Source organism: Gymnoscopelus braueri (assembly GCF_963280865.1).
Source record: "Gymnoscopelus braueri genome assembly, chromosome: 20".
Classification (NCBI taxonomy): Eukaryota; Metazoa; Chordata; class Actinopteri; order Myctophiformes; family Myctophidae; genus Gymnoscopelus; species Gymnoscopelus braueri.
The window spans coordinates 17,010,128-17,029,605 of record NC_137622.1 but is presented as its reverse complement, the minus strand read 5'-3'; the positions used below and the strand labels follow the sequence as shown (position 1 = coordinate 17,029,605).

The 19,478-nt window shown below is 42.3% G+C and overlaps 2 protein-coding genes across 5 annotated transcripts in view; one reads left to right on the top strand and one right to left on the bottom strand.

Moving 5' to 3' along the window:
* The window catches only part of afap1l1a (actin filament associated protein 1-like 1a), a 44,950-nt gene extending 29,835 nt beyond the window's left edge, over positions 1 to 15,115 (top strand). For 2 of the 4 annotated variants that reach the window (XM_080416667.1, XM_080416665.1), the window contains exons 5-19: positions 15 to 150; positions 418 to 513; positions 1,024 to 1,238; positions 1,466 to 1,645; positions 2,076 to 2,165; positions 4,360 to 4,435; positions 4,653 to 4,772; positions 5,105 to 5,316; positions 5,746 to 5,891; positions 6,161 to 6,233; positions 7,393 to 7,474; positions 10,200 to 10,367; positions 10,765 to 10,940; positions 11,042 to 11,167; positions 12,473 to 15,115. In XM_080416667.1, the coding sequence (XP_080272793.1) occupies positions 15 to 150; positions 418 to 513; positions 1,024 to 1,238; positions 1,466 to 1,645; positions 2,076 to 2,165; positions 4,360 to 4,435; positions 4,653 to 4,772; positions 5,105 to 5,316; positions 5,746 to 5,891; positions 6,161 to 6,233; positions 7,393 to 7,474; positions 10,200 to 10,367; positions 10,765 to 10,940; positions 11,042 to 11,167; positions 12,473 to 12,499 (1,923 nt within the window). In that variant the 3' untranslated portion in view covers positions 12,500 to 15,115. The remainder of the gene's footprint in view (positions 1 to 14; positions 151 to 417; positions 514 to 1,023; positions 1,239 to 1,465; positions 1,646 to 2,075; positions 2,166 to 4,359; positions 4,436 to 4,652; positions 4,773 to 5,104; positions 5,317 to 5,745; positions 5,892 to 6,160; positions 6,234 to 7,392; positions 7,475 to 10,199; positions 10,368 to 10,764; positions 10,941 to 11,041; positions 11,168 to 12,472) is intronic. The other 2 variants (XR_013932282.1, XM_080416666.1) reach the window with 2 other exon arrangements.
* A 1,742-nt stretch (positions 15,116 to 16,857) lies between these two features.
* Positions 16,858 to 19,478, bottom strand: part of gabrp (gamma-aminobutyric acid type A receptor subunit pi) — a 34,603-nt gene continuing 31,982 nt past the window's right edge. Inside the window, exons 7-10 of the mRNA XM_080415791.1 lie at positions 19,061 to 19,198; positions 18,777 to 18,929; positions 17,957 to 18,150; positions 16,858 to 17,413 (exon numbers count right to left, since the gene is read on the bottom strand). Of these exons, the coding sequence (XP_080271917.1) occupies positions 17,087 to 17,413; positions 17,957 to 18,150; positions 18,777 to 18,929; positions 19,061 to 19,198 (812 nt within the window). The 3' untranslated portion in view covers positions 16,858 to 17,086. The remainder of the gene's footprint in view (positions 17,414 to 17,956; positions 18,151 to 18,776; positions 18,930 to 19,060; positions 19,199 to 19,478) is intronic.

The window sequence follows — 19,478 nt, the reverse complement described above, 5'->3', positions numbered from 1 at the left end:
GTGTCTTTCTCCAGGGTTGTACAGACCCCCCAGCAGTCCACTCAGTTGACTCTCCTCCCCCTCTGCCCACCACACCTCCGCCTGAGGATTACTATGAGGAGGCGGTGCCCCTCAGCCCTGGCAAGCTCCCCGAGTACATCACCAACCGAGGTCAGTCGCGTACCTCAACCCTACAACCTGCAGTGTCCTCCGTAATCGTAGTATCATTTTAGCACTATAAACTGTAGTCTGGGGAATTTCCATATTTTGCTAATTTTAGCACTTGATCCTGTGCACTTTGATCATTCAAATTTCGTCTCATGTACTGTAGCACTTTGCCAAAACATAGTTTGAAAAAAATAAGTGCTCGTTAGTTTAATTACAGGATGACAGAACACAAGGTCTAATTAGAGGTTGTTTTCATGTGTTCCTCTCCAGGCAGCTCCAGCCCTCCCAACTCCATAGACGACTGCTATGAGGATGCTGAGAGCAACTACCCTCCCACCTGTATTGGCTCACGACGCAAAAACTCATGTAAGAACTCCATTACCCACAAACCAACAGCACATATAAACAGTAGGTTTATTTGCCAGCTGCTGGAAGTCTTATGTTCACACATACAACCACGGATTCACACACACACACACACACACACACACACACACACACACACACACACACACACACACACACACACACACACACACACACACACACACACACACACACACACACACACACACACACACACATTTTAACAAGAAATTCTTGAACACAAACAGTAGTAGATGCACAAACTTGGCAAAGCTCAACAACAAGTATTTCAGGATACAGATGGGTCACGGGTACAGGAAGCATCGCCTCCTCCATATATGGCGACTGCCAATTATCACAGACACTGAACAGAATGTTGACACACACACACACACACACACACACACACACACACACACACACACACACACACACACACACACACACACACACACACACACACACACACACCAACCACTGCTTAAAACCTTTAATTTTCCTCTTTCCCAGACAATGATTCGGATGCGCTGAGCAGCTCCTATGAGTCGTATGAGGAGGATGAGGAAGAGAGAAACCCGAGGGCCCGACTTACTCACCAGTGGCCCTCAGAAGAGAGCTCAATGGCCCCTGCCAGAGACTGCCACATCTGTGCCTTTCTGCTACGCAAGAAACGCTTCGGCCAGTGGGCCAAACAGCTCATTGTCATACGAGATGACAGACTACAGGTGAGAGGTGTTTCACACACACGCTCGCACGCACGCACGCACGCACGCACGCACGCACGCACACACACACACACACACACACACACACTCACTCACTCACTCACTCACTCACTCACTCACTCACTCACTCACTCACTCACTCACTCACTCACTCACTCACTATTCCATAGGATACAGTGCCATGAGCCATTTCCATCAACCTGTCTCATGTGCCGTGTCCCTTGCAGTGCTATAAGAGTTCTAAGGACCTGTCTCCTTACGTGGACCTGCCGCTGCCCCAGTGCACTGTGGTTTACGCCCCCAAGGACAGCAAGAGGAAACGCCATGAGCTCCGGTTCACCTTACCCAACGGAGATGTGCTGGTTCTGGCTGTGCAGAGCAAGGAACAGGCCCACAGGTGGCTTAGGGTGAGGCTCACACACTTTTACATACAATGTACCTGGCATTGAAACCACAATCTACACTCTTAATAAACAAAGGTTCTATGTGGACTCTAAAAAGGATCTATACTGTACATAACTATTTTGTTTTATTTAAATAGAATTATGTACGGTGTAAATAAATAAACTGAAATTCGAACTTTTTTTCAGTTCCATAATAGTATTATTTGAGTATAGGTTGTTTCACCATTTATTTGTGTACTGTATCTGTACCCTGTCTGTCAATATCTGTAACGTATTTGTAACCAAGTTGGTGAGGTCCAGGGATAGTTATTGTATTGTATTGTTTTGTATTGAGTGTATTCTCTGATTAGAATCAAGACTAAAAACAGACAAATGCCAGAGAGGAAGCTGTTGTCATTGTTACAACAAGTGACACCTGTATCATGTGTCACAGGTGGTGCGAGAGGTGAGTGGCCAAGGACGAGGACCTGAAGAATCTTCATCTCCCATCATTCCCAGGAAAACTGAGCTTGACAAGGTAGTTGTGAGTAGTGTGTTCTTCCTATAATGTCACCTATTTCCTCCATATGAAGCAGTCAGATTGACCTGCTGTCTAACCTACTGTACTGTCTGAATGTATATTCTTATTTTGTGAACGTACATTAATGTTAGTCCTATATGTTCTGTGTCAGTAGTCGTGCATCAGTTGTTAAAGGACCTAACCGGTGGTCTGGCATGTTTAGCTTATTTTCTGTGACTCACGTTTTGCTTGATATTCATTACTGTCAACCGCTTTTACACAGCATACTGTGGTTTGTTTGACTTACAAAGAGGCCAAAGTTTTCCCTTAATTTCACTATGGTATGAAAATCAACTTACAGAAACTTGCAATATCAAATGCAGGCACTAATCAGATGCTCTTATCCAGAGTGCCTTCCAAATGCAACATCAGAGCAAGTGCTATGAAGAACCCTAGACAAGCAACAACAGGCCAAGTGGTTGAATAATAACTGCTAAACAAAAACCCAAGTATGTTAAATTGTGCAAATTAAATTCAAACATCCATGTCTTCTTAACCACGCTAGGATGTTTGGCCAACATTGACTCAATTATTGACGTAAGTGTGGTAACATTTTAATGACTATGGAGAAAATCTAAATCTAAAAATGAATTCATTAATGGACAAATTGTGTTTATATATAATTATGTATGACATATGGCTTAAGCTGAATGATCATTAAAGTGTTTAATGTTGGGTTGTCCCAGACCATATGCCAAGCCAATTTCCTTGTGTGAACCTTTGCAAGAGAGCAAAGGTAAAAAAAATAAAGAAAAACAGATGTTTGTGTCTGCCTAATACCTCCAGAGCTGACATCAGTGAAAGTAGATGGTAAATGCCAATTACTTTGACACCGGCAAATATTCTCGAACAACTGTTTGGTGTGACACGCGAAGTTACGTTTGTATCTGCCTTTGAAAGCAAAGTGCAGATTGGATGAGTAATTTACTGTAAAACAGACAATGACAGGGCTGCTGTGGTAGACAGCCAGCCAGAGCTGCAAAGGGAAACATCCGACATCTCCTGATTAGAGCTTTTCAGACAGACGAATGAGAGCTTTTCACCCAGGCGGAGCTGTAAATTACACAGGACCAGTCATAAATACCAGGGGAGAGGGGAAACGCTGCCAATAGGAGAGAGGAAGGATGACTACAGTAGTTTATGTTTATTATGGGGTGTTGTAGGTTTATGTGCTCCACTGGATTTGTGTGAGAGAAAGTAAGGGAGTGTTTGAAAGAAAGAAAGAGAGAGAACGAAAAAAACAAAAGAAAAATTAAGAAAGAAAAATACATGAACAGCAGTTAAAAGGAAGATATTGTTATTTCCTAACCATAATGGCTTTGGAGTTTCAGCTCTTAATTGCTCTTAATTGCTCTTGTGGCTCCAGAAAGACTGACTGACTGACTGACTGACTAACTCTGACTGACTGACTGTGTGACTGACTGACTGAGTGCTATGGGAACAGATATCCTCACAAAGATGGCAAGATGAGGAAAATCTTGGAAAGTGATGACATTTAGCCTAGTCCTCAGTGTCCAACTGGATGTTTTAGGGTTGTTTAGGTTGGGGTTAAGGTATACTTTATTATCCCCTCAGGGAAATTCGTCCTCTGCATTTGACCCATCCTAACAGTGCCATGGTCAAGAGTAGTGCAAGCGTGCATGTCTTTTTGTGGGAGGAAGCTGCAGGTACCTGCAGGAAACAAACTCCACATAGAAAGGCCCCCTGCATGGGTTCAAACTTGGACCTTCTTGCTGTGAAGCAACAGTGTTAACCACTGAACATGCTGTGGTGATGGTTAATCACTTACGCCCATATAATACTTCGCTATATGACGAAAATAGCCAATCTACAGTACAAGCTCATAACGCATTGCATGACACATCGTGAGCTTGTAGATGTGCTATATTTTTATTTTATTTTGTATTACTATTTTTATGAAATAAAAAACTGAACAGTTGCCCCAAATAGTCACACCATGGTTATTGTCGCCAATATTAGGTTTAAGGTTTAGGGAATTAAATTAATCAATGGGAATTGGATGAAAATGGAAGTCAAATATCCAAATACACTAATACATGTGTGTGTGTGTGTGTGTGTGTGTGTGTGTGTGTGTGTCTGTGTGTGTCTGTGTGTGTGTGTGTGTGTGTGTGTGTGTGTGTGTGTGCTCACTCTTCAGAGGTTGTCTGGGGAGAAGAACACGTCAGACTCTGACAGCATGGGTGTTTGTCCAGGAGACAACTGCAGAGAGAACGGTGAGACAGACATTAATTTAACACCCTGTGAACATAAACCTCATTTCATCTCCTCAACTTCAGTCGCTTTCTTTTCTTGTGTGACATCATCATGTTCCTGAAGGTTCCCTTCCCCTCAGAAACACGATGAAGTCATCACACGACAAAGTATAGACTTTCACAGGTCACAGATGACCTAAGAAGAACCGTTAAAATGAGCCATGTGTTATTCTTCCAGGTAAGGTGAAGCGAGGGCCTTTTGCGGCTGGCCGTAAAATCACACGCATCATCAGCTTCTCGAAGAAGAAGACCCCTCGACCCGGTGACCCCCGAACCACCTTCAAAGACCCTCGACAAGGTGGGACCCTGCTTTGCTGTCTGTGTGTTGTTCCCTGTCTCAGGCCTTCACTCTGTTACTGAAGTGTGTGTGTGCGTGTATAAAACAGGATTTTACTTTTCTATTTTTTGAATAGATTCACAAATTTGACTCCTATCTAAGCATTATCTATTATTATTACAATTATTATTTATCAACCAACCAAAGCATTGGCTTTGTATATTTGGTCAATAGATCTGATCCTGGAATTGATTATTTATAGTGAATTTGACTGGTATTGTGAAATTGATTCAGATTCATATTTACTGTATATAACTTCCCCCCCCCCATCCACCTCTGTCTCCATGATGTAGGCTCTCTGTTGGTGCTGGTGAATCAGGTGTGGCGTGAGCAGTGGTGCTGTTTGTGGGGCAGCGCTCTCCACTTCCACCAGCAGAAAGGAGACCCTCGGACCACCCTGCCGTCCCTCCCGCTCCACGGCTGTGAGGTGGTGCCAGGCCTGGGGCCCAAGCACCCCTTGGCTTTTCGCATCATGCGGGCAACCACAGAGTTGGCTGCACTGGAGGTAGGTTGCATGCAACATGAATGCTGGATCTAGTACAACTGCACGTACCTGGTAGTGGTCATTTTCATATTTTTGGGTGTTATTTCCACACCAGTGACAATTCTTTTGCATAATTGTTTTTACCTCTGCCATTCTCCCCCCCCCCCTCTTTGTCCATTCTCTCTCTTTCTCTGTCCATCTGTCCATTCTCTCTGTCTTTTTCCATTCTCTGTCTGTCTGTTTTCTCTCTCTCACTGACTCTCTCACTGACTCAATCACTCACTCACTCACTCACTCACTCACTCACTCACTCACTCACTCACTCACCCTCTTTCTCTCTGTCTGTCTGTCTGTCTGTCTGTCTGTCTGTCTGTCTGTCTGTCTGTCTGTCTGTCTGTCTGTCTGTCTGTCTGTCTCTCTCTCTGTGTCTCTCTCTTTGTCTCTCTCTAGGCATGTAGCTCTGAGGACTTTGGTCGGTGGTTAGGGGTCCTGTTAGCAGAGACTGGTTCATCCACAGACCCAGAGTCTCTGCACTACGACTACGTTGATGTGGAAACCATCGCTAACATCTGTGACGCTGCACGACACTCCTTCCTGTGAGTGACGGGGACAGTCCAGGAAGCCATGCATGTTTGTGTGTGAAGCCATGTAGACACTTGTGTATTCATTGTTTATGTGTGTTGCACTGTGTGTGTGTGTGTGTGTGTGTGTGTGTGTTACTGTTGAATTGTGTGTGCATGTTGTCATAGTACACGCATGTTTGTGTTGCATTGTGTATGAGTGCATGCATATGTGTATAGTATGTGTTGCAGTGTGTGTGTGTTGCATCATGTGTGTAATGATGTGTTGTCTTTCTATCTGCTAGGTGGGCCACGTCCTCCAGCAGCACCTCCACAGACTCCAGGACATATGATGATGTCCCTCAGGAGGAGATGCAGGTGGGACACACACACACACACACACACACACACACACACACACACACACACACACACACACACACACACACTAACTACCATATGCACACTGCCCAGGTCCAGCTGATCTGTGTATAGGGATTAGTACCAAGACTTAAGGGTTTACTTTGATGTGTGTGTGTGTGTGTGTGTGTGTGTGTGTGTGTGTGTGTGTGTGTGTGTGTGTGTGTGTGTGTGTGTGTGTGTGTGTGTGTGTGTGTGTGTGTGTGTGTGTGTGTGTGTGTGTGTGTGTGTGTGTGTGTGTGTGTGTGTGCGCACACGCGTGTGCAGCTGTTGAGGACCATCTCTGTCTGAATGTGATAGTACCAATCATTCATTTAAACAGGCCATGCTCTGTTCCATGCCTGTCAATGACCAGCCTTTGTAGGGCACATTGTGTGTGTGTGTGTGTGCGCGAAAGAGATAGAGTCTGTGACATTGTGTGTGTCTACAGTATGTGTGAGAATGTGGCTGATTATGTGCCATGAATGCCTGTGTATGTGCGTGTGAGAGAGAGAGTGTGTGAAAAGAAAAGAAGACTTAGAGATCATCCTGGTGAAAGGTAGTCAGAGGTCATGTCAGGTTTATGTCTTGTAAACTCTCTTAACCTTTCCCCTGACTGCACTTAAACACAGAGATACATCATCCAGACAGCAAACGCATACATATCATATGTTACTCATATGTTTCACATGGTATTTCATATCATATAAATATGTTTTGGAGACTATATGAGAAAAAATTGCAACATTGGTTAAAATTAAATCTTTACAATATCCAGTGTCCATATGTTTACAAATAAATTATGTGTTTTAGTTTTTGTATTATTATTATTATCTATTATCTATTTATCTATTTATTTATTTATCTATTTATTTATTTATTTATTTATTTATTTATTTATTTATTTATTTATTTATTTATTTATTTATTTATTTACTCTAGCTTTTTCAGTCTGGAGGAGTCTCAATCAAAAAATAATAATTAAAGCAATAATGAGTGACATCATTTTTCTTTATCTTTTCATGGTCCTCTGTCTTTGTTCTGTCCTGTCTGCCTGTGTCCTCCCACATGGTTTGATGTGTGTCCTCCCTCCTCTCGTCCATTCCTGTGTCCCCTCCATCTATCCGTCCACACCCAGGCTGAGTCTGGGAACCAGACCAAACATTGCACCGACTCCAACAGAAATGGCCCGGTGGTCTCCCTCAAACGCTCCGGCTCAAGTAAGCAGGCCTTCCTTCACAGTGTCATTTAAAGTAGTTTACACTCTCAGAGTTACAAATAACTCAATACTACACTACACAATACAATACATTTGATGCCAACAAATAACACAAAAATATATATATATATATATATATATATATATATATATTGCTAGGGTAGCTTTTGTAATAAGGTAATAACGAATTCTCATGTTTCTCCAAAAAACATCTTATTACATTTTACATCAGAATGACCCCATAATTGATCAAACTCTTATTTTTACAAATAAAACATTATTTGGACAAATATGTATGGGAGAGTATGTTAATACAATATAACTAGCACATCTTCAGTGATTGGTGGTGGTCTACCCTACTCTTTCACTGAGACATTTTGATTCTGGTGTTGGGTAGGACATCTACTGGTTGACAACTAGTATTGCCTGAAGCTCTTAAGTGCATGTATCCCCTGGCCAAGCAGGGATTCCATGACTTCTATTTTGACTGAATGGTAAAGCTTTGATATCCCAACATGGGGGAGCCGGGTTTGAATCCCAGCTAGGGCATGAAGCTTACAGGTTAGCGAGTTAGCAAGAGTTTAAACCCATTTTGAAGTTTAAGAAGTGACATTGCACTGTCGTCCAGGTGGCTCAAACTGTAACAGAGTGTAAACAGAGTGTCCACACATACAAATCACACCATCTGGTTCTCTCCCTCCGTTCTCTCTTTTTAACTCTTTTAGAGTTAAAATTAACCACTCCATATTCTGGGAGAACATTAGCCAAAACTAGCAGATCTGCAAGCTTACGATTGGCAATTATTTGAGATTTGGTGTAAGGAAACAAGAGCAGTTGCAACTCAGATCAATTTCACTACGAATAGAGGGTTTAAGTGGTTAACACTCTGGATTTTGCTGTGTGTCCAGCAAAGCAGAAACGGCTCAGCCAGGGGTCTCTGAAGCTCCATGCAGCCCCTGTCTAAGCCATCATCAAACCCAGTGGAGAGCACCCCTCTGTGCTTTCTGTCCATCTCAGTTAAAGTACAGTAAATCAAGGCAGCATGTTATCCAATATAGGCCCAGATTGCTTCACATGCACGGTATAGCTACGTGTGTCACATCGAGCAAAAACCTTGTATCTCCATACTTCTTTTTCTTTTTTTCATAAAAATGCATTATTGTATGCTGTTGTGCAAAAGCAATGAAAATAGCTGATCTGCAAGCTCACAATGTGTCCCATGAGCTTGTAGATCAGATATGTTTGCTATAATTTAAAGTTTGAACATTTTTTTAAATGTTTTAGCCTATAATATCATGCCTAGAAGAAGGTTGAAAGCCGTTGAATATTTAACCGAATAAAAGTATTAACAAGAGCTTGTGACTAAATAATAACTACAGTGGACCCATTTGAACAAAGGTTATTTTTCTTTTCCTGAAAAGTAACGTTTTGGACATACAAGGTTTCAGTGAAGTGAAGTATTGACTGAAGGGCTCCCTTTTTCTCATTTCCCCCTAGATTTATTGAATCTCTATAATCCTTCTAGCCTATATGCTAGGCTATAATCCCTCTGTTGGTGTCTGGTACCGGTTGGTATCCGGTGTGGCTCACAGTCCTGCTATATGAGCTTCCATCTTCTGTAGCTCCATGCTGAGTATCCCTCCATCCTCTTCCAGGCTTTCCTTTCATGATCTTCTCTACTTTTACTTCTTTTTCAATTTTCGAAAAACCACAAAATAAACCCCTCCAGTTAAATCTTTTTTACAGCTTTTCATATGATGTTTTCTATAAATGTTTCTGCCCCAACGTGCGAACCGTCTAGAAGAGTGTTCGTCCGCATATGTATATGTGTTTATGTCCCCCAACGTTTCGTGTTTTTGTGCAAAGCACTACAACGATCAGCGCCACATTTCTTGTGCACCTGCCAGTAGACCAAGGACCTCAAATCCCTGAATATATTTCACATTTTGTGATTTTGTTTTTGTGTGTGAATACTTTTCACATTTCATGAATTCATAATCTCAGCTGTCTCTCCTTATTTGGGAAAGTCTGTTGTCATAAATATGGTATCAAAGGTTCACAGGACCGCCACACACTGTTATTAGACTCCTAAGTTCCTTGTCTGTCCTCCTTGGATTTCATGTTATCGGTTTCTTTGCAACAATGCATGCACCCTGTTTTATTAGGTGCATTGCACCCAATTGGATGTAAGAAATCCAATTAACTGATTGATAGTTTTACTTAAGTTCTCCCATACACGATGATGCGTGGGGATTTGCTGCCAGTGTGTTTCTCAGGGCTTTCTGTTGAGGTTCTGACACATCAAAGGCCTCTGCGCTCTGCGGAGCCCCGAGCCTCAGGATGTAACATGAGATTTATTGGACAGTCGCATTAGATCCACCGCCTCCCCTCCTGACCTCCCTCCTCTGCAGGAGAATACGCGTTTATCTACTCTTCTCTCATCTCTTTTATCCCCCTAGCCTGTTGGAATATGAAGAGAGAAAAAGGTCAACCGTGTTTTTTTTTGTTTTATATTATAGGTTCAAGTTCATAGGTTGCTCTCTCTCTCTCTCCCTCTCTCCATAAGGTAGTGAGAGTATGACAAAGATAGAGAAACAGACAGACAGACAGAGAGATGTGTGAGATGCTGATGTTGCGTCTCCTTCCCATGACCCCTAAACGTTTTGACCCCCCCCTCACCTCTAACCCCCCCCCCCCCCCCACCTCCTTCTGACCTCTCCCCCCAGATGCCAACCAGTATGGGAGGTATGGGAAAACAAGAGCGGAGGAGGACGCAAAGCGCTACCTGCAAGAGAAAGAGGAGATGGAGAGAGAGAAGGAAGGCATACGTAAGGCCTTGGTCGCTGTCAGACAGGAGAGGAGAGAGGCTAAAGAAGAGTTGAAAACAGCCACCGGTAAGAGAGAGAAAAACAAAATGATGGAGACGGAATGTTGAACTTGTTTCAAGTTCAGACACATCATTACAATTACCTCTCTCCATCAGGAGAGGGAAACAAAGGACATAATAATTATCGGTTGTAGATTAAACCAGTTCGTGTACTGACGACATCATGACACCTTGCTGGCTTTGAAGCTGACTTTACTGTTCTGTCAACATCTAACACAAGCGTCTTAATTCATCTTTTAAAATATGATTATCTGCAGCTTTTAATTTCACTATTTGCATCTCCGATCCCTCAGAACTTGCCCTTTTTTTATCTCATCGGTGTGCGACTTCGACACCGTCGGGATACTGACCAAACATTTTGATTTAGATTTTCTGTGCTGCCTGTTTGTTCCCTGTTGGAGCAGAGAAGCAGAGGCCCTCCCTGTGTGAGCGAGTGGCCCAGCTGGAGGCCGCCTGTCGGGACAAGGAGGCTGAGAGAGTAGACCTGGAGCTGCGGCTCACACAGGTCACAGAGAACCTGAAGAAAAGCCAGGCAGGAGGGTCACTGGGAGCCCCGGTGGAGGACAAACCCCAGGCCAAGGTAGATATGACGCGCACGCACACACACACACACACACACACATGCATCAACTGATTCACATATACTGTTCTAACTGGCCCTTTATTTCTTCTGTTCATTAGCCTCGTAGCAGAAAGAGCCAGAATATCTACAGTGAGTCTTTACCAGTAAACTGTGCCTCCGAGATGCGCAGGAGACCACCATCTATCTACGCCTCCTCTGCAGGAACTGTGATGCAGAAAGCCAAAGTAAGATGAGATTAGATCAAACTTTGTTCATCCCCGGAGGTACAGTTGTCATAGAATCCCTGTCTTTCTGTCTGTCTAAGGATGGGGATCGAGAATCGGAATTGGACGGAATCGATTCCGAAGTTATCGGGAATTCAATAAGGTTTTGGCTTATCAATACTTGCGGGGACATGACGTCATGTCTCAATAGACGAGAGTCAAGTCATTGAAATCAAATCACTGGCATAAACATGTGTCGTTCTAATAAATCTTCTGACTTGTGTTGATTTTTTTGCCAAATACCAGTAAAACATGGAACATGAATTTAATGGCATGCGCATACTGCTTCAATGTTGCCCATCAGTTCACATACTCTACATACTATACTCGATAAGGGGATTGAAATACATCCCTATCCTTACAGTATGTCTGTCTGTCTAGTCTCGCGTGGCCAGACTGTTGCCTCCCACAATTTTCAAATGTTTCAGGTCATACAGTCTGGGACTCGGTAGCTCTGATCATGATTAAAATATAAACCGGATGTGAAGCCTCCTCCCCACTTCCGTATCGTCTTTACAGTCGCGCAAATTTATCGCACAAGTATATTTAGCTTGCTGCTTAGCAGAAATGGAAACTAGAAAATAAAATGTAAAGATATTTTTTTATATATTTTCGTGAACGGAAGTGCCAGTTTCCTCTCTCGGATTTCGGGAGGTGTAGTTCCAGACTCTATATAGCATTCGGAGATTGTGGAATAGTTGTCTGGCTACGCGACATTAGTCTCTGTCAGTATTTCTAGGTCATGCTCCATAGGTGGTGGTTAATAGCATCACAGCAGCATGTGTGACTTTCACAGTGGAAAACTCACTTGCTGTGTGCTAACTGCTGCTAACTGCTCATCTGTGTGTGTGTGTGTGTGTGTGTGTGTGTGTGTGTGTGTGTGTGTGTGTGTGTGTGTGTGTGTGTGTGTGTGTGTGTGTGTGTGTGTGTGTGTGTGTGTGTGTGTGTGAGTGTGAGAGAATGAGAGTGAGCGTGTGTGTCCATTTTTGCATACATGCACACCATTGTGTTTGTGTGCTTATATTGAACATGTAATGCCTTTTCACAGTCTACTCAGCACTTCTGTGTGTGCGTGTGTGTGTGTTGCACCTTTCTCCAATGTCTAACATAATTAAAAAGCTTTACATAGTCCCACAGATATGATCTAATCTCCTTTTGTTCCTCAGCTAGCCTATGTGTTCCATCTGACAGACAAGAAGTGTAGGCATGTTATAATATAGTTATTAAACTGCTGCCCTTGTTCTTTTTTCTTTTTTTTTTCAATAGGAATGGGAGTCAAAGAAAGGGACCTAAGAGAAAACCAGAGACTGCAAAATGGACACATGAGCTGAGGGAAGGGATGCATACAGAAGGCAGGTTCTGGCATAAACTGTTTCAACACACATGCAGAAAATAAGATGGATACAATAGAAATGCCTCCATCCCCAAGGATACATTTTGCTCGTCTCATTTTGTGAGGTGCAGTGAGGTGGAGAAAGTAACGTAATAGATTAACTCTGCCACAAGGGGGAGTAAACCTCCACTGAATATTTACCACGTCTCTGCTGACACAAGCCTGGAATCTGAGGATGTTCGTTTACCCCTCTGGACTTAGACTGTCTGGTAGAGTTATTTCAGTTGTTATGAGTGACATAGATTCAAGGAGGAGGGACATGAATAATGAGAAATTATTGGGTTTAGGTGGGAAACGCATAAGGGAAGTGTATTGAAAAGCATATGCTTAGATTGTGTGATGGAGGTGGAAAGGCACAGAGGATGTTAGCGCCGATGTTGTGCCCACATTTGCGTGGAATTGGACTCACTCTTCACAGGGCCAGTGACAAAACTGAAATGAAGCTAATAAAAAAAAAAACTTCTGGTCTACCCATGTCCCATAAGAGGTTGAATGGGTTGGCAATGCTCTCCATTGAGCATCATCTTAACCAGAAACTTTACTTTAATAACATTATGTTGTTGTAAGGAAAGTTCAGCCCTTGACATTTTGAGTTCAACACTAAACATGCCGCACCATGGGATTATTTGGACATGGTCTTCTTTTGCGCCAATATACAGTAAAGAAAAGCTTAGTAGGCCTACAGTAGTTTCATTCTTTCATTCATTCATGACAACTTTTCTCAATAACAAGACTGTATGGGAAGTCTATTGACATATATGACACAACAAGTACCGGTTGTATTTTTTCATTTGAAAGGTTGACTGTGATGACTGAAAATAGGTGGGTTATTAACTCATTGAGTGCCTGAATTATTTCTGGCTATTTCTGGCCAGTGCGATTTTTTTTTTTTCAAAGTAAAAAAAAAGTGCTTAGGAAGCGAGATACAGCCTTTTTCAGTTATAAGTTAAACAAGGAGTGGATGGAGCTGCAAATCTTCAGATAATGATATCTTGGGCACTCAATGAGTTAACAGTAATGAATATTGGTTTATAATGGGTGTGATAATTATGTATGTAGGCCTATGTTTGGGCCTATTTTTGTCAATGTAAATCTGACATAGAGTAGGCCTATGTTCAGATCATTCAATACCAAGTTGTCCATTTTCCATGGACATATTCAAAGCATTACATTTGGGAATATCTTTTGTGGTGGTTAAGTCTATATTTTGACTAGTGTGTGGGAGAAAAGAGCTTTGCCGTGCGCAAATGAAGTGCTAGAAATTGTGTGCGCTTCATGGCCAGTCAGTGACTAATGCGCAAACAGCACCCAGTCACCTAGCCACCTATGATGCACCATGAGTCGGCACAGGGGTAGTGTAGTGTGGAAATGATAAGCCACTCTACCTGTCTATGATGAGTGGGCGAAGGGGAGTCGAATTCCGGTTGGGTGTCACAACACCGGTACAGATGGTGAAACGTCTGTTAAGTTGTCGAGTGGGAAGGGAGATCTAAGCAGAGTTTTGTGTTCAGCAAGTGGATTTGAAGACAGTTGTGGCCATAGTGTGCTTTTGTACAGTATATTCTCTTACTGTTCTTTTCACTGCCTGCAGGTATGTACATATATATATATATTTACTGAGCCATGACTACTGTTGTATATATTTTTAACCAGTGGATTTCAACTCCGGTCCTACACTACTGCTAGTTTCATATTAGGATATTTGCAGTCACATAGATTTTGGAGTACCATATCTGTTTAGTTCCTGATTGAACTAGAATCAAAACCTGCAGTAGGCCTGTTCTGCAGGTCCCCAGGCCCGGAGTTGATAACCACCATTTTTTAGACTGTACAAGGTGTGTTCATAACTGCTCCACATAAGAAACGCCTATAGATAATAGCATAACTAACACCATGGTGTTAATCTACATGCAAAGCAATTTCTGTGAATGGGAAAAAAAACATTAGCCATCATTTTAACAGTCTTAAACATGCAGTTGATTTTTGCACTTTACTGTTTTTCTACCTGTAGAAGGGGCCAATAAAATAATGTCTTGTTCAAACAGCTTGATTCTTTAAGGGTTAATAGAGGAGATCCAGAAATGGATTTATTACGTTTTATTTGTGAGAATAAAAACTTTACGTTTCCTCCTTAACTTGTCAAAAATGCAACAACAAAAACACTTTTCTTACTCACTGCTTTATTGTTTCAGTTTCACTTGACGAAATGTGAAGTCGATGTATAACCATGAACACATACAATGTATTTAAGACAAATTAACACAACCAATCACTTTATACAAATATGAAGGCCATTCACGTCAGCACAATCACAGTGTGCTGTGTTGATTAAATACTTATATACAACAGTGTCTCTTGGGTGAATCAAGTGGGAAGCTCCCGGTCGGAAAAATTAATCAAATGCCAAAGTGACTTAAACCTGCATTGTCTGTGTTATAATGTGTGAATATTCTGTCATGGAACGATTTTTGTTAAACTGCAAAATAAATAAAGTAAAAAGAAAAACCTGCATTGTCGGTAATAGCCAGCAGGAGGTGATTCTACGGGTTCAGTAAGTTAATTTCTTACTGAGTTCATCTTCTCATTAGCTGGTTTCAAATATTCTTCATTACAGTTTGTTTATTTTGTTTATTTTGTAAATTATAGTCCCTTTTAGAATAAAATAGACAATACAGCGTACCAGGGTATGCTTCAGGGTGGCTACATTGACATGTCTACCTTTAAATTAGCTCTGGTCCATAGCGTTAGAAGGAGTTCTCCTTAACACTATGTGACTTTGCGGGCAAATTCTCGACTGTAGTAAAAAAAAAAAAAAAACTTTCGCTACTCACAAAAACAAAGACGGTTTTAAGATGTTGAAAGCCTACTTTCCTTAGTGGAAACACTCTCCCCACCTCCCGTCTTAAATACACCTTTTGGCCAGAAAAGAAGAATATTCCACCGGATGGAAAAATGTTTTACTCCACGGCGCCCCCTACAGATTTGGTCAATGCAATTTTTCTATTTCTAAGGCTTTCAACATCTTAAAACCGTCTTTGTTTTGGTGAGAAGGGAAAGTGTATTTTTTATTTTTTACTACAGTCGAGAGGCTGCACTACCCTGGGGTATGCGTAACGCTATGGACCAGAGCTACCTTTAGATAGACTTCTACGGCGAACAGGCTAGAGGCGTAGCTACGTAGGCGGTCACTTCTGGCTGCAAAACGCCATGATGGTAACGGTCAAATACGAGATGGTGGCTTCAAAACTGGACCACAATCCAGTGGGTGACATCATGGACACTAGGTCCATCATAATGTTTTGGCTATGGTGCGAATGGAACCACATTGACTAGACTTTATGTATGTAAACAGCAACTTCCATCGCCATGAGCAAAATGGGGCAGACACATCTACACTCTGACCATGTGAATTGTCATTCCTTTGCTTTCAGTGTACTGAATCATTCAAATCGGTTCACCAAAAAGTTTCACTCAAATGATTCGTTCCCCAGTTTGTTCAGTGCTTGGCTAGAGCACCGCCTGCACTGCATCGTCGGTCACTGAACTGAAACAAAAGTTCAGCTGACCGTCTCATCGGGCTATGAATCTAAACTTCATGCAGGCACTCACGCACTATATATATAAATGGAAACAAAATGTATCTGGTTGTATTTCAATAAAGTAAACATGTTTATTTGATAACAATCAGTCATAATGATCCAAATTAATGCTTTACACAGTAAAGGAGTGAGATAGTGAAATGATTAGATTAATTATGATTTTAAAAATGAAATGCGCTATATAACAATGAAAAGCAGTGTTCAAATCTAGTTCAATCTGCAGTTTTTATTAAAAGCCTAGTAATTGCAAGTTTCACATAGGCTACTAAAACTACTAAAAAACTTAAATATTCACAAATTGCACGGTTGTTCTGCCAGTCATATATTTGTTAGCATGCATATATTCTGCTGACATATTTTTTCATTCATATTTATTGACATAATTAACATTTTTATGCTACTCATGATTTACTCAACATTCATTCTCATTCTTTTGTCCTTTTTTCTGCCCTACTCTTCCCACGTGATTCTGTATCCTCAAAGTTCCATTATAATTAGTATTGAGTAAAGATGCATCAGTTTTGGACCTATTTTGATCATGGCAGGGGGTCTGTTTGCAGACAGTCAATGTGGCTCTTTGCAGACTACTGTCACTGCAACCCAAGGCACAAACAGTCTGTACAGGCTATTCTAGTCACGTGACAAGTTTATAGTTCAGATTGAATGCCAAGCTTCCTAGTACCTCTTTGCCAAAATGTTGTAGCTTATACTGTACATTTCTTACTGACGTTTCGAACAAAAAGAACCTATAGCCTAAAAGGGATGAAGTGAAATTATTTTGGATCCAGGCGGAAAAGACCTGAGAATGGCTTCAGGCCTCAGATGAGGAAGTAGAACAACTTTCGTAGCACGGTCAAGGTAACGAGGTATCCGTTTGGATCCAGGCCCTTAGATGAAGAGATAGTAAAGCCAGTAGAGGACATTGACAAAGAAGAAGGCAGCGGGGAAAGCGGAGCGGGCGTGTCGGTCGATGTTATGTGGATTCTCGATGGCGAAGACGGACGCAACCCGGTGTGACGCGTCCTTCACCGATGACAGGCCACACCCTTTCCCTGCAGGCCTCCTTTCTTTGCAGCTGGCATCACTCTTTGAGTTGCTCTGTAAGGACTGGTCCAATGGCTCATCGGGAGTGGAGCCTACTTCCACGGTTTGGCTGGAGCTTACCATGGGGATGGAGCCATTCCCTTTCGAGTCGTTGAGCTCCCTCAGGAGATGCTGAGAGGAGAAACAGACTGTGATCAATCACCAGACATGGAATGTATCTTTCCACGGCTTCTACCTTCTGATCCTCCTCTCGTATACCACAAAGGCGTGTTTAAGTGTAATACTGCTAATAATTGAACCTCCATTCCTGTAGGGAAATATGGTTTTCACTCTTTTACAGTAGGCCCGAAGCACAGACATGCACACACAAGGCCTATAGACATGCATTGCAAACACATTGAGATGGGGTGATGGGCTGCATGTGGGGTGCCCAGGAACAGATTTATTTTTTGAATTCGGTGCCTTGCTCAAGGGCACCTTGGCTATGAACTGGTGCCTGTCCTGCTACCAGTCCATACTCCATGCTGTCGTCCATGCCGGATTTGAACGGGCAACATTCCGGTTCCCAAGCAAAGTCCATATGGACTGAGCTGCTTGCCCCCGACCTTAAATTTGAGACTTTGAGGTTGTGTCTAACAATCCGGTGTGCCTTATTCAATGAAATATCTGTGACTCGGCACAATGGTCGTTTATTAATGTAAGCAGTCTACTCACACTGTGCAGTTCCTCTGCAGTCTGGAGCTGCATTGTGTAGAAGTGAGCACATGCGTACTCCAGCAGTGCCCCAAAAATGAAGGTGAAACAGATCCCCAGGTACACATCTATGGCTTTGATGAAGCAGTTTGCGTTGGGAAGTGAAGTGCGGGCGCCCATCATGAGCGTGGTCATCGTCAGAACCGTCGTCACTCCTAATGAACAAGAGAGGTGACATTCAGTTTCCTGTATTAACCACCACCATAACCTCCCATGATTATCTATCTCTACAATCACCTATCTGTAATAAAGCATAAACATGCCAAAAATACATTTTATTATTGCTTGGTCATGTTCCACTTTTATCAAAATGTGAAGGCTCAAAAGATAACACTGTGATGTTGCACCAGCATGGAGCTCAGTGAACAAGGAGCTTGCTTCAAATTCATTTTGAAGAGCCACATCTTGGAGGACAAATTGAAAAGCTCTGTGAGCTTGTAGAAAGGGCCCCTGGTGGCCCACTGGTTAACATGCACTTTTAAGGCTGTTTGGTGTAAGTTGTCGTGAGGTTGGAGTTGTGTTGAGCTGGAAGGTGTGTTGAGCTGGAAGGTGTGGTAGACAATAATACGAGCTCCTTAAACAAGTGGTAATGAAACACTCAAATGTCATTGATCATTATCCGCTGGAAGAAGACTGCATTTAAAGCTATTGACTTCAGAATTAAAAAATAATGCATGACAAATTAATCGGTGTGTAAAACATGAAGTAGATAATACTCAAAATTGTAAGTGTAATTTCAAATAGCATCACTACTGCAGCAATAATAAGATGTGGTACTGACCAATGCAGGTTCTAGCAGGAACAGATGACTGGCTGATCCAGAAAGAGACCCAGGACAGAACCACCAGGAGAGTGGAGGGAACGTATGTTTCCAAGATAAAGAACAAAACATTCCTACGCAGCGCAAAATGCAACACCAGTTTAGGGTACTGCCCTGGAAAGACACATGAAAGAAGAAAATTCATTTCAAAGAGTAATGTTGTAGCGTCCATGTCTGGAGATATAATATTAGCTTTGCGAAAATACATTTGATCCTTAATGGCGGCAATTTCTAATAAGTTATACCTGTCTCATACACAGCCTCTGACACTGTTGTGTGGTAGCTCTCTATGCTGTACTGGGCCAGACGCAGAGAGTCCAGACCTTTCACAGAGTCATTCCCTCTGGTCCAGTAGAACACCACATCTTGCAAGTTATAGCCCCCTGAGTACACACACACACACACACACACACACACACACACACACACACACACACACACACACACACACACACACACACACACACACACACACACACACACACACACACACACACACACACACACACACACGTTGTGTTTTTTAAATCAGGCTTACCACACACTTGATGTATTTTGATACTCACTGCACAGCCCTGGACCAGTTGATGACTGTGGTGATGGTTATGATGATGATAATGATGATGACGATGATGACCTATTTCCATCTCCAGAGTTTGTGTT